This window comes from Argopecten irradians, chromosome 9 (genome assembly GCF_041381155.1).
Source record: "Argopecten irradians isolate NY chromosome 9, Ai_NY, whole genome shotgun sequence".
Taxonomy (NCBI): domain Eukaryota; kingdom Metazoa; phylum Mollusca; class Bivalvia; order Pectinida; family Pectinidae; genus Argopecten; species Argopecten irradians.
This window is the reverse complement of record NC_091142.1, coordinates 26,667,526-26,680,474: the sequence shown is the minus strand read 5'-3', so window position 1 is coordinate 26,680,474 and position 12,949 is coordinate 26,667,526. Positions and strand designations below refer to the sequence as shown.

At 35.5% G+C, this 12,949-nt stretch overlaps 1 protein-coding gene across 7 annotated transcripts in view; it reads left to right on the top strand.

Moving 5' to 3' along the window:
- The window catches only part of LOC138331907 (tripartite motif-containing protein 2-like), an 81,377-nt gene that overhangs the window by 58,354 nt on the left and 10,074 nt on the right, over nt 1–12,949 (top strand). The window contains exon 1 of one of the 7 annotated variants that reach the window (XM_069279767.1): nt 2,921–3,040. The exons of the other annotated variants lie outside the window; for them this stretch is intronic. Within the exon in view, the coding sequence (XP_069135868.1) occupies nt 3,006–3,040 (35 nt within the window). The 5' untranslated portion in view covers nt 2,921–3,005. Of the gene's footprint in view, nt 1–2,920; nt 3,041–12,949 lie in introns of those variants that run through there. 7 annotated transcript variants of the gene reach the window in all.

Sequence of the window (12,949 nt, the reverse complement as noted above, 5' to 3'; positions counted from 1 at the left end):
CGTTAGACGATATAAAGGTGAACCTTTAACATACCCTAACGTTAGACGATATAAAGTAACAGTGAACCTTTAACATACCCTAACGTTAGACGATATAAAGGTGAACCTTTAACATACCCTAACGTTAGACGATATAAAGGTGAACCTTTAACATACCCTAACGTTAGACGATATAAAGGTGAACCTTTAACATACCCTAACGTTAGACGATATAAAGGTGAACCTTTAACATACCCTAACGTTAGACGATATAAAGGTGAACCTTTAACATACCCTAACGTTAGACGATATAAAGGTGAACCTTTAACATACCCTAACGTTAGACGATATAAAGGTGAACCTTTAACATACCCTAACGTTAGACGATATAAAGGTGAACCTTTAACATACCCTAGCGTTAGACGATATAAAGGTGAACCTTTAACATACCCTAACGTTAGACGATATAAAGGTGAACCTTTAACATACCCTAACGTTAGACGATATAAAGGTGAACCTTTAACATACCCTAGCGTTAGACGATATAAAGGTGAACCTTTAACATACCCTAGCGTTAGACGATATAAAGGTGAACCTTTAACATACCCTAGCGTTAGACGATATAAAGGTGAACCTTTAACATACCCTAACGTTAGACGATATAAAGGTGAACCTTTAACATACCCTAACGTTAGACGATATAAAGGTGAACCTTTAACATACCCTAACGTTAGACGATATAAAGGTGAACCTTTAACATACCCTAACGTTAGACGATATAAAGGTGAACCTTTAACATACCCTAACGTTAGACGATATAAAGGTGAACCTTTAACATACCCTAACGTTAGACGATATAAAGGTGAACCTTTAACATACCCTAGCGTTAGACGATATAAAGGTGAACCTTTAACATACCCTAACGTTAGACGATATAAAGGTGAACCTTTAACATACCCTAGCGTTAGACGATATAAAGGTGAACCTTAAACATACCCTAGCGTTAGACGATATAAAGGTGAACCTTTAACATACCCTAGCGTTAGACGATATGAGGGTAGTTGGTCTAGACTCAATGCATCCAATATAACACTCAATTACATGAACTACGTGATTGTTGCTGTACAATCACAATCTGCTATATCTCTAACCTTTCATTTGTGGTAGTTTCGTTATGTCGACTTTGATGTAATTAACACGTTTGTTTTTGTTTTTCGCGATGTAGATGCATCGCCCAGAAAGTATATCGAGCCTTTTTGAATAATTTAATTACAATTGTTGGATTAAAATTTTGTACTCGATGTCTGATAGAGAAAAAAGCTTTAATTTTTGTGTAAACATAATATGCAAAGTTATGAAAATCTGATTATGTCATAACTCCTACTCTCTCTTATAAATTGCTATACAACTCCTATACTACCTGACCTCACCAGTATAAAACGTCAGTCCTAATTTTCTTAAAATAGCAAACTACTTTTTCTCTTGGTACTTGGACTGGGCAGCACGAGTCTTTAGAATATTGAAAACATCGCTAAAATTTGACTTGATGATTTTTGTCTCTGCTACATGTCTTACTCTATTGGAGATAATAGCAGAAAGTCTTATCATCAACTGAGCGACTGGTGGCCAGTCTTCTTAGTACTGCGTAGAATGGGTTTCCGTTGGCTCCATTCTGTCAAAGCAATCCTTTTCTCTTAAAACCGTCTAGTCAAAACAACAAAGGATTTCTCTGCGGACTTGTTTTTAGCATTGTTAACTGATAAGAAGTACAATGTGTAAGGTCACTCCGAGATAGCCTAGTCTTCATGTTAAGTGTCACGATAGACATAGCATTGTGGGTACATCTAGCCCAAAGTTCTCGACACCAAATGTAGAAATGACCATTGACCATTCTTATTCGGCCATATAGTAGCTACTTTAACTGTTCCTCATTATGTTTTTTGTGTGTCTTTATTAGACTAGTCCAACTATCTACCGAATTGAAATCCTGCATTTTTATTTGATGTGACTATTCAACTGACTTTGATAAGGATTGTTATTACGGTAACTACATTCAGAACCAAATACATCTAAAACATTTCATCTTGACTTAACAGTTCCGAAAAAACTATACAACTTTTCTGTTACCTTAATTGGCAAATAACAAGAATGTATATTACAAAATGCTTACGTGGAAATATACGAATTCAGTGAGAGAGAGGTAATTGAATGTTTGCCAAGTTCATTGAATTCTTTTTATTTTTAGAGCCACAGTACATTCATGTCAAGCTTTAACTTTTCCTGAAAAGTTTTTTAAAATTATTTTGACTTCTACGTACTTTAAGTTAGGTTTTGACTTCATACAAAGAGACAGAATTGCTGAAAACCGTGTCCTGCTTTGTGTAATCGTATATCATGGCATCAGTTTTCTGGCACAAAGAAATACATTAGTTTCCGGTTCTGTGAATGCTTTAGAAGAAGAAAAAACCAATATACACATGTACAATGAAGTCCTGAAAGATTCAAAATAGACACGAGACAATCGCAATTCACCTTTGTGAAACACCTGTTGAGATAACAGTCAGTTTACATACTTCACTGATTGAATAGCTCGCACCTGCTCTCACACGTGTCAATAATCTAGAAAAGGGCGGATATTGAATAAATTGAAAAGTTTTGGCTCGTGTCGAAATTTAGAATTTGCCAGACTCACCGCGTGCTGAGAGTGCTAAGACACATAATTATTCTATATTACTGAAGGTTAGAGCTAACAATGACGTCACGTTTGTGGAGTTCTGGCAGATGGTCGTTCTGTATATCTATTTAACTCGCTGGGTTTGCAGGGGGCAGAGAGGGAGGATGTGTGATGCAGTGCAAACACACTCTCCCAAAATAGCCGAGACATGGTCTGATATCTACTTTGCAGAGATACATATTGGCTCCAATGATCAACCCACTTCACATTCTCTCTCCTACTGTAGTGCAACCCGGTGACTCTTCGTTCTTCCTCTTCTTCTCAACTCTCTTTGGTGGTTACTAGGTGTCAAATGAAACCATTCAGAATGTCAAACCTTAGGACCAGGTGAGAGTATAGACTGTAGTTGGCTTATAGTGACTTGTCAATTCGGCTTGTTTAGAGTTGGGTAGATGTCATGGCTTGTCTCTGGCGCTTCATTAGTGCTCTCGTGTTTGTTAAAATTGGTCATATATTAGTTATGACTAGGGTAGAATGCCTTAGCTTGTCTCCGGTGCTTCATTCGTTTGGATCTGCCTTGCTATGGTTCATGCTCATATATTTGTTTTCCATAAAGAATTTGACCATATGACTTGTTAATTAATGTTTTTATACCCAGGGTAGAATGTTGTGGCTTGTCTCTCGCGCTTTAGTAGTTTTGTGGTCAATCCTGCTATGGGTAATGTTATGATTTGTGATTTCCATACAGAAAGTGGTCATATGACTTGTTAGATGACTTGTATACACTAGGATAGATTCCCATGACTTTTGGCATTGTTGTTTATAAAAAAAATCAAATATTTGGCATATACATTTACTACAGTGGTCCGTGATACCTCCTTTCTGTGAATGAAATGTAAGCAGCATATCTGTTCTACTACATTAATATTTTACTTCTGGGGAAAAGGCACCTCCGTAAATTTGAAATCATTTCAAAACGCTTCATACTGTTTGTTTACTGAACTACATTTGTGAATGTTGTCATCTTTCTTACATAAGATACATTGAAATGTAGCGCTGCTGATGTGTTCTGTTGTTGCGGTTTTCACGGTGAGGTGTATTTGTTTCTGTTTCAAATTTATTTACAGCTTCACTACACAAGATTTCCATTCTTATTTAAGTATACTTCTCGCATCGTCGGTACAGTGTATGTGTAGTTCAAGTGAGGGCGAAACAGTTAAATGGTTTAGCTTGACTTCCTTTTCACAGTACATTATGCTAAAGGAATAATATGTTTTGCACTACTCTGTGTTTGATTCATCAATTCTTGTAGTGTTTTTTTCAATATCGAGTCTTTTCATGTCCAGTCCTGATAAATGCACCGGTGCCAAACGATGTCTGGAAAATCACGAACCATTGTAATGCAATTATACCGGATCACTAAACTAAGTTATCCAAGCCTGTGCTTGGTACGAAACAATATTTTAAATAGTTACAGTATCGGTGTGAACGCCTGTCTGTCAGACACGCTTACTTACCGTAAGATAAGATTTACGTCAGTGAAGATATACACATCGCATTGGGCCATACAAAAGAAATAAGAACATCGTCTATCTGGCTTACCTGGTAGATATCGCCAAACGAGCTGATTTTTGAAAACATGTTGGATATAGTTTTTAATCTCTGTTCTCTCTGACGTCTTGACTTTATAAAACGAGAGATTGTGATTAGCTGTTAAATTTTCAATTCTTCCCATTTTTTAAATACAATTTTTCACCAAGTTTTTAGTTTACACCAAAGATTTTCCAATAGAATATGAATTAATTATATAACTATTCGATGTATAAATTAATACTTTAGCACAAGCAAGCTTTCTTATGTTCTCTCATACTTGTGCGCTTCAAAGGTTGATATTTGTCTGCAAATATTCCAGTCTTATCCAAAATGCCATCTTAGATAGATCCGCGTTGATTTTGTATTGTCACTTGATTTTGCTTTAAACTTCCTAAGTTTGGTATACTTTTTGATTCAATAAATTCAATTATGGTATCTCCTGTGTGTTACCATTGTCACTGTTGCACATGTCTGGCAGTTGTTATTGTCCACCACAATAGAACAATACTTGGCAGTAGCTGCATTATTATGACGTATTTATCTATTATCATTATCTACCAAAATACCTACAATGATAATGAGTTATATCCAGCATAATATTTTGGCAGGCGTTCCCATATAAAGACCCATGGCTAACTTTCAGGGGACAGTACTCTAATAATTTTAGGTGTCACGCTACCATTTTCAATATAATGAATTATGCCAGTAAAGCTAGGGTTCAATAGCTATGTAGACGTGTATCTGTGATTAATACAAGGGCTTGTATATGTCTAGGGTTGTTCTGTTAGATTATAACACTGATTAGTAGGATGTGTGTATTGGAACCATATGTTCGAACACAGGAGACGTATGATGCTGGGAAGGAGGGGGAGTGATAAGAGGGGGTCATCAGTCTATATAACCTTGATGTTTCGTGCTTGGTATTTGCATCTCCTGTTGTCTGAAGCAACATCCTTCCTCCATTATACGCTGTCACTGAGCGCACATGTGCTAATATCTGTGATGCAGAAATCGGGGAAACTGTTTTAGTTTATCTAATTACCTTTATACAGATCAAACAATTTTGACAACAAACTATATTCAAAATCAGTTTTGCATTGACCACCCCACCCGTTTAGTCAATATGTATGTTGTTTGCTCGTTTATTATATAGTTCGAAAGAGTACTTTTCAAGAGTGACAATGCCAAAAGGGGTGGATTTTTTTGTGTTATGTAAAATTTCGCCCAATTCTATATATACCTCCGATACAAACACTTTATATAGTGTGACGTTCAATTATATTGAAAGGAAACGCAGCTTCATTCATTTATATGCCATCATTTTCTTCAAAGCTTCAAATTTCTTAAAGTACGCATACAGACTATCAAATGAAACATATGTACATAATATATATCAACAATGATGTTTCAGATCTTATTTAATTTGTATCATGACGTCATTCCCCTGTCACATGATCTACTCACTAAAACTTTGAACATGACCTTCAGTGCTATTTATACCCTCGCCTGTTTCCTAAGATAGTACAGTGGCCATATGGTTTCAAAGATATAATAAACTTGTCATTATATATATACTTACACTATTTCAAGTTCAAAGATTAGTCTGACATTCAGCAATCCCAGATAAGATTTGTCAGGTTATCATAATAATTCATATGAAAACCAATAAAATGTATGGCGATCATTTCAAATAAAGGTCTTTTTGACATCCATTAAGCATGTTGATGATTCTGATTTATAAATTTGAGATTTTGGAAAAGGATTTAACTAAAATAAACAAGAAAGAAAAATGATAATATAAGTTTTGAAGCTAACAAGACTGAAACATATGTCTTAAACCATGATTCTTCGAGGGTTAGTCATACGGTAAGATGTAATGTAAAGTGTCTGTCTAAATGTTCCACATGGCCACATGAAACCATTCATACCACAATACTGTATGTGAAAGTCATTCATACCATCATACTGTATGTGAAAGCCACTTATACATAGAACATCAGATTTGTTTTCCATTGAAACCGATTTCAACAGGATGAACACGAGAAAACAAAAATTAACACAAAAATCAATATAACGTAATTAAGTAATTGGTATGATATTTAGTATGAGAAATCGTTGATGTTCTAAAAATGTGTTAGTTTTGCCCACATGTTCCTTAAGAAACATTTAGAAATGAAGTTAATTAAGATTTTAACAAGGTCACGTGGAGGTCGATATCTGGATCATATCTAACATAAATGTTTGACGTGTAAGCAGATGTGATGTCAATCAAGATGATCAAATTATTTTTAAACTGAATGGATCATTGTGGTAGTAAGAGTTACAGCAAAATCGAATCAATGTGGAATATTCGGGGAAATTATGAAAAAGACGAGTATCTCCCATTTCCTTCTTCCAAGCATGATACCCCAAACTTCTCATAATGGATAGCACTGATTAGCGTTTCTCCTCTATACATAGGACCCCCGGCATCATTAACAGTCATGCGTTATGGTATAATGTCAGCATGGTATATGACATGCCACTAGCGGGGAGATCATTACGCGATATCTCAGACATGTTATGTGAGCGGAAGGTTATATCGGTGGTACAGACAGTAACCTTGACAATGTGACGTCACAGGTTGCGTAGTAATACATGATGTGCAAGTGGCAAAGTTTCGTGTATGTCACGACACATCATTCGTAACCTTTTGTCTAAAGAGGTGTTCCATTTATCTGATTGGCATCACCGCTGGATTAGCCTAGTCCATTATAAAGTAGGACAAGTGCCTATAATGAAGAATGTTCCCTTCAGTGATGGGTACATGGCATGGTTAATTTTGTAGCTAAATGTGTAAAACATCAACATGTATTCAGTCATAAATAAATTCAATGCTGCAGATGATATGCAATACTGTTAAGATATCGAACTGGTTTGATGGTACACAAGCTGTCAATCAAATAACACGTGACTGTGTATTTTGCATTAAATATGCTACGGCATTTACTCCGACATTGAATAGGTATGCGAACACAAGGCGTGGCTACATACCGCCTGGCAATCCATTTGGCAAACCTAACTTGTTTTCTAGTTCGTGACAAGTGTCAGATCCTTTGTACAGAATAAGTAATAAAAACTGTTTCTGTCACGATGAAACTTAAAAAAAAACCGTTGATATCTGACAACTGTTGTTATTTAGTTGGGATCCAATAGAGTCGTCACAAGTGCATGAGTACGCGAAAATCAAGACACATTTTGTATAGGGTTTGGCTGCCTTGACTGCCTTTTATATGTCAATAGACCTCTTCACTTTAATGGGAGTAAGTATGCTAGATATGATCATTATAGAGTAAGCACCAAAGGATATAGACCGTCTACTACACGTAGGGTATATTACAAGCATAGCTACATGTTATAATCATGGGGATTTTGACGACAGATACTTATTCATCCAATAGTTTTAACGAATATTTTATTACTTTTTACGAATAGCAGATTATCGTATTTTAGAAAAATAAGAGCAAACACTTTTGAATTACTTTTTAAATATGTGTTGCTAAACAATAGCGCGGCTTCACTAGTCTATGTTTATGTCATACAGTACTGATAACATTGAATATGAAAAATCTTATCAATTACAAACGTCTTCGAAATGTAGTATATATGCTATTTTTAGTATGATGTGTCCAAACAAAACAAAAACTAACCAATGTGTACAATTCATATGGATGAAATAGGGGACATTAGCCAGAAACATAAAATAATTATATAATATTGGAGTATTGCTGCTAGGCATAATTCTGGTAGCAGAACATCTTTTCGTGCGTTAGATAATAGCCATGCTACTAGGGTCATCTCGAGTCTATGGTCAGCAACACACAAGGTCATAATAGGTCAGACAATAGACTAAACATTGTGACCTTTTTGTTTGGCTGAAAATGGTTGTCTTTGTAAGTAAGCCAACTATTAGTACGGTACAACTAGTCCCATGATGAATGTGTCCACGAGGTCGTAGGATGGTGCCAAATTCTCTCTAGCTGAGTCTCTTCTTTGTTTTACTGCAGGGTAGGTTAGTACACAACTTCAAAGAAAGACGTTGGTAAAGCGCACCTATCCTACCCACTGGTGTGTACAAAACACTCTGTGACCCTAGCCTCTGTTAAACAAAAAATACAGAACATAACTTTTTTAAACCTGTCTTTGTGGCAACATCATTTTACAAATATGAATTGCAATTGTATTTATTCATCGAACTTTCATTAGTTTAATGTTCCTGCCCAATGTATGAACAGAGCATAAAAAGAAAACATTAGCGTGATGATGGTGCGGATTTATTTCCTGAAATCATTCCTACCACCCTCCTATGTGGATGGAACGTTAGCTCAATTATATTAAATCGATTCTAAGAAATTCAAGATAACCTTTGTATCCATGACTGTCTTTAGGTGGACAGTATTCAGTTCTCTAATTCTACGCTAAAAGAACTATTCAGTGCTTCGATGTTTCGACTGATTTAGCATGGGTCTTTTTCCATGTTTCTTCATATAACCTACCATAATTTGAGGATTTAAACATCAAGGCTGTCTACATTATAGTGAAAATTATTTTTGTACAGAATCCACTATGTATTGATAACAAATGCTGTGATTTGTGATCCCACCACCCTTGCCAAACGACTAAGAACACATGCTGTCGTCTTAGTTTCTCAATTGTGGTTACATCTTATATTTGGCAAATACAAGAATTGAATCGTAACTGGAAAGAAACGACGATATAAGTGAAGCGGGATTGGACTGAGTCGATCAACGGTGACCAGATAGCTCAATCTGTAGAGCGTCCGGCTAATGCTTGTAGGTCCTGAGGGTTCGAATTCCCGTCTGGCCACTACAGTTTCTCCTCTCCTTTTACATAAATAACACCAGAATCAAATTAATTTTTTCAAATTGTAAATACCTGAAATATCATTTTTGTCGATTTGCGTTTGAATTTTGATATTTCTCTTCAAAGTTTGTATGAGGTGTATAAGGAGACTGTGCGCCTCCTACATGTACCGGAAGACATGAATTATACAGGATTACAAGTCAGCTCCCCCACGCCTTCAAAGGTAACGATGCTATAAATAAATGTAATAGTTGTATATCATGTTTTTAAGTTACTAAGGAACAAACGTGCACGTGCCAGATTCATATTTTATTACTATGCAATAAAGAAATGAGTTGGCATAATGTCGTTAAAATCATAGAACTAAGAGACTGGCCACCAATCATAACTAAATATTTGGCCTTGTAATTTGTGAGCGTTGATATTGATTGTCTATGTTTATATTTCTGTTTGCATTTTGCACAATATCCCCCTTACACCTACACCAGAAGCTATTCATAACGGCATGACATAACCCGTCGGTTAATGGAAGAAAAGATCGGAGGCCAACAAAACTGTTCTCACATAAAAGAGGAAGATATTAATAGCAACATTCATTCCAAGATAAAAAAAAAAAAAAAAAAAAAAACATTTACAAATTTTCACACAGAGAAACATGGCGAAAGAAATCGCTTCCATGGAATATCATAGTGGGCGAAATGACCCCATCTGCTAGCTTAAACTGAAAAACAGTAAGCACGGAATACCTCTAATAAATCATCAAATAACGCGAATGATGTTGGAATAGAGATCAAATGAAAATGATGTTATGTGCACTCATAAACGTATACCGAGGTATTGCTTGTAGATACCTAGTGTTTGAACATAGAACCTATTATGCATTGTTTGGTGTGATGGTCGATATCGTCTGACCCCTTTAATGCAAAACAATGATGTTGATTGTTAGTGAATGATTTTACTACCTGGACCTCCAGGTACGCTTTAAGTGGAGAGTGCATCTTTCTGGTTTGAATAATAAGACCTTGTGATGAGTCCCGATCAAAGAGATTAGATTTGCACTTAGCAAAGAGACCGACTATTTGTGGTTTCGTAAAAGAATACAGGTAACCTCTCCGAATTATCTACGAAGACTGTGAGCAAGAGGGATCTGTCAATCAAATACAGCCTAATGAAACACTGAATCAACCAAGAGCATGAAGAGCAACACATCTTAGAATAAAGGTCATGATTGAAGTATATCCATGGTAATCAATAGTGTTCTTTTCAATTTCGTGTCTTTTCTCAAGCTTCTCGGTAGGCACAGAATTCGCTTGAACCTTCATTATACCATTCGCTGCAATGCCTTGTTCATTTAGTCTTTGGATATAATCTTAGGTTATCTTCCAAAATGTACATCCTTCTGAAATCTCCGCGTGATATATTTGTATGAAAAATCCAATGACCACCAAGATCGTTTTAATGTAAGTGATGCAGTAATAGACCTATTTTGTATACGAATGATATTAAGATGTCGAAACCTAGCTTCATGATCGTGGTTTACTTATCGAAACGGTGAGTATATATATATGCATATTTTTACAGTCTGGTGCACTGGTAAAGTTGGTTTATTTGAATAAGAATGAATCGAGATTTTCTAAACTCAATGCCAATAAAATATTAAGTCTTATGTTTTGATGAATGCAAAAAAATCCACTAAGAATGCTGAAGAAGTGTTGAAAGTGTTTAAAAATATACATCGTCTATGATGCCCTTCATATAGCCGGCCTCTATACAGCACTGCCGAGCTATTTCTGATCGAGGCGATGATTAAAGCCATCAGAACACATGTTTTAGTATGCGCACGTACGATGTGCACGGTAGGAGGAACTGATGTAGACATTATACTAGGGGAGTGGCCGATCATCCAAAACGTGCTGAGATATTAAAGGGGCACACGCCATATTTAATAAATTGTTAAAGAGGCGAGCACCGAATCGTCCTAATGTCTATATAAATCGTACAATGTGCTGTGTTTTTGAGTGGGGGAGGTCTGGAAGTAATTCCCATACTTTACCCCATTAAACTCTTGTGTTAACGAAATGTACAGAGAAATATTTATGTACAACCATAATTCTATCTTGCTTATAGCAAAAGTTTTCGCCACTTACACATTATGTTTGTTGCCACTAATGCATGAAATGACGTCACTCTTTGTAAGGTTGCTTGTTTGGTTAATACGTGAACACTTTTTCTCATAGACGAAAGTCAATCAATGAAATACATTGGTACATCAATTCTATATCAAAAGTCAATTATAACGAAATATTATGAATATGAATTGTTGGTATATGTATTGACTTTCAAAGAATGAACACATCGTTTTCCTACCATAGATCAATAACATTTAAATACTGAATTATTACTGTTATTGAAGTACAGTATATATTTGGTATCCATTATAATTACAAACGGATGATCGAAATGTATATAAATAGAATCAGGAGCTCCCGAACAGTGAATGTTTTCTGCCTCGTCGACGACAGCTTATTCTAGGTCAAGTCTGGATCAATATTTATTTTATATGAAATGCAACAAATAGAATACGTCTTGTTCCTAAATACAGTATGATATATTGTTTTTGGTGATACAGTCGGTAACATTAAGACATAGCTGATATCCACCCTCTGTCGCACGGGCAATCAGTCTGTATTTTAATTCCTGAACTTATCTCTTTTCGAGAAGTAATTGATAACCAGTTGGCGAAGCTTCTTGCAAATTATTGTTAGGTTTTAAAATAACTTCTTAATGTGGGGAATGTTGCTCCTGTTTTAAGACAAGTTCTCCTGCTTCAACATCAAATACCTGGTGTTTTTTTCGTCGAAGAACTTCTCATAGATATGTCTTACAACTCACAGATTTAATATGTTATAAACTTAAATTCCCCAAAACAAATTAGACTCTTAATGTTCTTGGCCTATACATAAACATGTTTCTTTTACGCAATTATTTCTTCGTCCATGTTTTAAAACCAAATCAAATAAAAACTTATGTTTCCTGTGAACTTGTGATATGCCTGTTGCTATATATAGATCTCTGACAGATTATGTTTGTTTAACATGGCACTCTGTCTGTGTTTATATCTGATAAGCATAACAGATAATTAGCAATTATTTACATGCCAGAGATGGGGATTCTGAGGTACTCCACGAGGCCCGTGTCCCCCTGCATATCCGTATGGTGTATTCTATGACATCAGTGATATATCACTACGCACGTATAGTCGTAATGCACCACTTAATATACATATGTTACTACACGAATATAAAGTAATCCATAGCTTCACAAATTGGTTACCTTTGTCAAGTAAATCTGTGTATAAACTAACCCTATGTTGTTAAGATAATAACGGTAAATCTCCACTCTAAAGAAGTTATTAAAGAGGTATTATTGTTTGGAAGAGATTTTGAGAACCATCTGTCAAATGGCTTGTAACTAGGATGTTTCATGTTAAAAACTACACTACAATAGAATAAAACATCAATTTTGAAAGCATTGAATTGCATGTGAGTGATTTAATCCTCACCCTACAACTCTACTCTAGAAAATTAAAAAAAAATATCACTAAAATCTGGCTTGATTATTTGTGTATTACATTTCTGGTACTAGGTTTAGTGGGAGATAATCTAGTATTAGAACTCTGCTGAAAAAATCTTATCAACTCAGGGTGTTATGGCCAGTCTACACTCTAGGTTTCATTACCCTTTTTGTCAATAAATCCTTTTTTTCAATAAATTATTTCATATAGCAATTGATGTTTTAGAACAACCGTAAATTATGGTGGTAGAGAAGCGGTCCACTATT